Consider the following 3,721-nt stretch of genomic DNA (forward strand, 5'->3'; position numbering starts at 1 on the left):
GGGGGGGGGGGGGGGGGGAATACAAAAGGTTGAGCCTTATCTAGTACGGACTTTCACCGACGACGTTCCCGGGGGGGTTATAGAAACATATGGTCAAATTAATCCCTTCTTTCCGGCAAGTGGCCTGAGCGCAACCAACCTCCGCCGACTTCCGCCACACCACCTGAGTGTAAACCCCACAGTGGTGGTCTCCCACGCAAGTGTTGCTCGTGTGATTGTAAAACGCCTTCTCTTTAACCCACTCCTCCACCGCCGCCTGCGGCGTCAGAGTCTGTCCACTTGCCCACATCTGGTTTCCGCCGTACTGGCTGCCGCTCAGATCCGCGAACGCGCACCCCTTTTGGTTGCGTTGGAATCGGACCAGTCGATCTGTGAGATTGGCTAGTTTTTCGCTCCACCGCAGTGGATCCACCCCCACCTCTGCTCTTGCGCGGTTGTGGGCTTCCAAGTACTCACTCGCCGCCGTCTGTGGCGCCGCGGCTGCTGAAATCTGGTGGTGTACGAGTAATTGGAATAGTAGCAAGGCTAGAAGCGGAAGAAACGTTTGATTAATCGCCATTTCCCAAGGCGTGAGTCCCGTGAGGAGAGTGAGAGGCTGTGTTGGGATCTTATAGGAAAATAGGAATTTGGGGATTAGGGTTATTTTTGGAATGGATAAGTGGAACATTAATCATTTTGTTTTTATAAGCTTTAGTCTGACAAATACTTAAAAACGAAATGATGTTATATATGTAATGAATTGTAATAAGATGTCTGATTTTGGTGCGAGAATCCAGCTGCGATGTCCACTAGCCTTCTAACGGATGAGCTGAGAGTACCAAACTCATATGTAAGGAAGATACTCATATTGCTACCCTAGACCATGTTCAAATTCCAAGAACAAACTCACTTTTGGGCTTTCTAATCTCCATAAATGATTTGCATCGCATCAAAGTGGTTAGTATATAACGCATACACTCGATCTAGATGAACACAAAAAAATATAATAGAAAAAAGGTAATGTGGAATTTTGGCTAAATGTTTATATTTATGACTTCAAGTATATACAACGAGAGAGATTAATATAGAACGCAGAGTACATCTTCAAAAGTTGGGTGAGAGATTATATATATATATGGTTTTAGTAGACTCCATATCCCAACCATTCTCCCAATTCGAGAATGATCCAGTCAACTAAGAATTTTATTTTCAAACGACTATCAGCATCTTCAATGCATCATGCCAATTGAGGTTTCGCACAATCTCAATGTTCCAGCATCAACACATTTTGTCAACATTTTTGCTGGATTCTTTGCACCCTCTATCTTTACCAAACGCATCACCATCTTCCACTAACCTGCGAGTGAAATAATATCACTTTCTGTGTTTTGTCTTTATATGATAAACTGTTCTTCACCAACTGTATGACACTCTGACTATCTGTCTAAAGAATTTTCTCGAAATACTTCTGGCCTAATTCTTCTAAATAGTCTGTCATCTATATCTTCTTTCCATCTTCAACTATTGCCATGGACTCAGCCTTAGAAACAACAACACAATTCTGAAGTCTAGACATCCAATTAATCTCATTTTCCATGACTTGCTCCCACTTGATTGTATCCTCCAACTGTAGGGCCTCATCAAGGGGTTCTGGTTCTGTCAACACATATAGTGTAATGATGGTACATACCTATCTGGTACTCTGGTAGCTGTAGATGATCATTTCAACACCTTCTCATGTGTCACTTGCTCCACCTCTGGTTCCTCAACAACAGTCTCAAAATTTTCTTGAGTATTTGCTACAACATCACTTTGTGAATTGTTATGCAACTCAATCTCAATTTCCGCTTGCTTCGTTGTCCCAAAATCTTTCTTATCTTTGTCCTTATACAAGACATTTTTATCAAAAGTCACGTCATAGTGTCTCAAGAATTTTTGGTTCTTGTGATTCTAAAATTTGTACCCGAACATGTCAGAATCATAGCCTAAGATAACACTTTACAACTCAGCGTCAAGCTTGTTACTCTTATCTGGATCAACACGAACATGCACAGTACAACTAAAAGTTCTCAAGTGAGAGTACTTGAGTTCTTTTCCTGTCCATACTTCTTCTGGCTATTTGAACTCCAAGGGTATTGACGACTCTATTGATCAAGTAGACTACAGTATTTACAACATCGACCTAGAATGTCTTTGATAATCTAGAATAAATCCTCATACTCATTGCCCGCTTATTCAATGTTCTGTTCATCCTTTCAACAACACCATTTTTGTTTGTTTTACCGGGAACTGTCCTCGTTAATCTAATTCCCTCAGCTGCACAAAATGTTTTGATTCTGACTAATCGTACTCTCCTCCATTGTCAGACCTCAGACATTTGATCTCCAACTTCAACTTTCCACTTCTTGAAGGTGGCAAACACATCTGACTTGCATTTCAGGAAATAAATCCACACCTTCCTGCTGAAATCATTGAAGAAGGTGACGTAAAACTTTGATCTGCCGAGTGATGGAACTGAAGATGGTCTCCAACTGTCTGTATGAACCATTTCCAACTACACTTTCTTCAATTCTCTGGCAGCTTTTGTGAAGCTAACTTGTTTCTGTTTGCTCATAACACAGCTCTCACAAGGACCCATATAAACATATTTTAGACCATTTAAAACTCCTTTCACAACCAGCATGTTCTTACAACAGTCATGTTCATACACATTGTAGTGGTGTATAAGGTTCTAGATTTTGTTCCACGTGCTACCTCCATAGCACGCTTTACAATCTTCCACATTCTCAAACTCTTTTATAACCTGTATTATCCAACTAACCAATAGAGATCAGATTCTTCTTGAGACTAGGAATATATCTGATATCATATAATGTCCACTGATTTCCTACGAGGATTTTTATGCAGATATCCTCATTTCCTTCAATCTCCAAAGCTTTGTTATATATGCCTTCTCAAAATTGCAGATTTGAAATTCTAAAATAGCTCCTTATTTGGACATGAATGAAAAGATGCATCTGAATCTAAAATCCAAGATTCAATCGGGTTGCCCCCGTTGAGGATTAGAGAATCCCTAATGTCTTCTACTGAATTTATAGAATCATTGTCACCCTCTGGTTTATGATTCTGCTTCCTCTTTGTTCTGGTACAATTTGTCCAAAAGCGACCTTTTTGTTAGGTTATGGAGACGGCTGCTTATTTATAGTTTAGTTAACGATTATACATAGTAAAACTACGTATGGTAAGTGACATATAAAGTAAATTGTCATAAATAGTAAATAGCTATATATAGTAAAAAGTTATATCTGGTAAAACTATATATGGTAAATAACATATAAAGTAAATTTTCATATAGTAAATAACTATTAAAATACTATATGCGGTAAAGCTATATAGGGTAGACAGCTATATAGGATAGATAGTTTATATATAGTAGATGGTTATATGTAGTAAAGTTATATATAGTAAGTTGAATCATATATATATCCGGCAAGGCAGAGCTTTGAAAATGTACTTTTCTGTATTCTCTATATTCTATGTTACTGTACATGCCTAAAGTCATCAATACAAACCTTTAACCAAAATTCTCCTTGCATTTTCTCTATCATGTTCTTTGTGTTCATCTAGATCGAGTGTGTGCGTTGTTATGCGATCCTAACAACTAGTATCAGAGCAAGGAAAAATTCACCACGATTTATGAAGATGGGAAGCTTAAAGATTGAAATTGAGAAGTTCGATAGAT

The 3,721-nt window shown here is 38.7% G+C and overlaps 1 protein-coding gene across 2 annotated transcripts in view; it reads right to left on the reverse strand.

Annotated features, from left to right (window-relative positions):
- The window catches only part of LOC111434987 (STS14 protein-like), a 1,042-nt gene extending 396 nt beyond the window's left edge, over positions 1-646 (reverse strand). Inside the window, exon 1 of one of the 2 annotated variants that reach the window (XM_023072332.1) lies at positions 8-645. In XM_023072332.1, coding sequence (XP_022928100.1) covers positions 41-559 — 519 coding nt within the window. In that variant the 5' untranslated portion in view covers positions 560-645 and the 3' untranslated portion in view covers positions 8-40. Of the gene's footprint in view, positions 1-7 lie in introns of both variants that reach the window. The other variant, XM_023072333.1, reaches the window with a different exon arrangement.
- Positions 647-3,721: the final 3,075 nt, after the last annotated feature.

This window comes from Cucurbita moschata, unplaced genomic scaffold (assembly GCF_002738365.1).
Source record: "Cucurbita moschata cultivar Rifu unplaced genomic scaffold, Cmos_1.0 Cmo_Scf00047, whole genome shotgun sequence".
Taxonomy (NCBI): domain Eukaryota; kingdom Viridiplantae; phylum Streptophyta; class Magnoliopsida; order Cucurbitales; family Cucurbitaceae; genus Cucurbita; species Cucurbita moschata.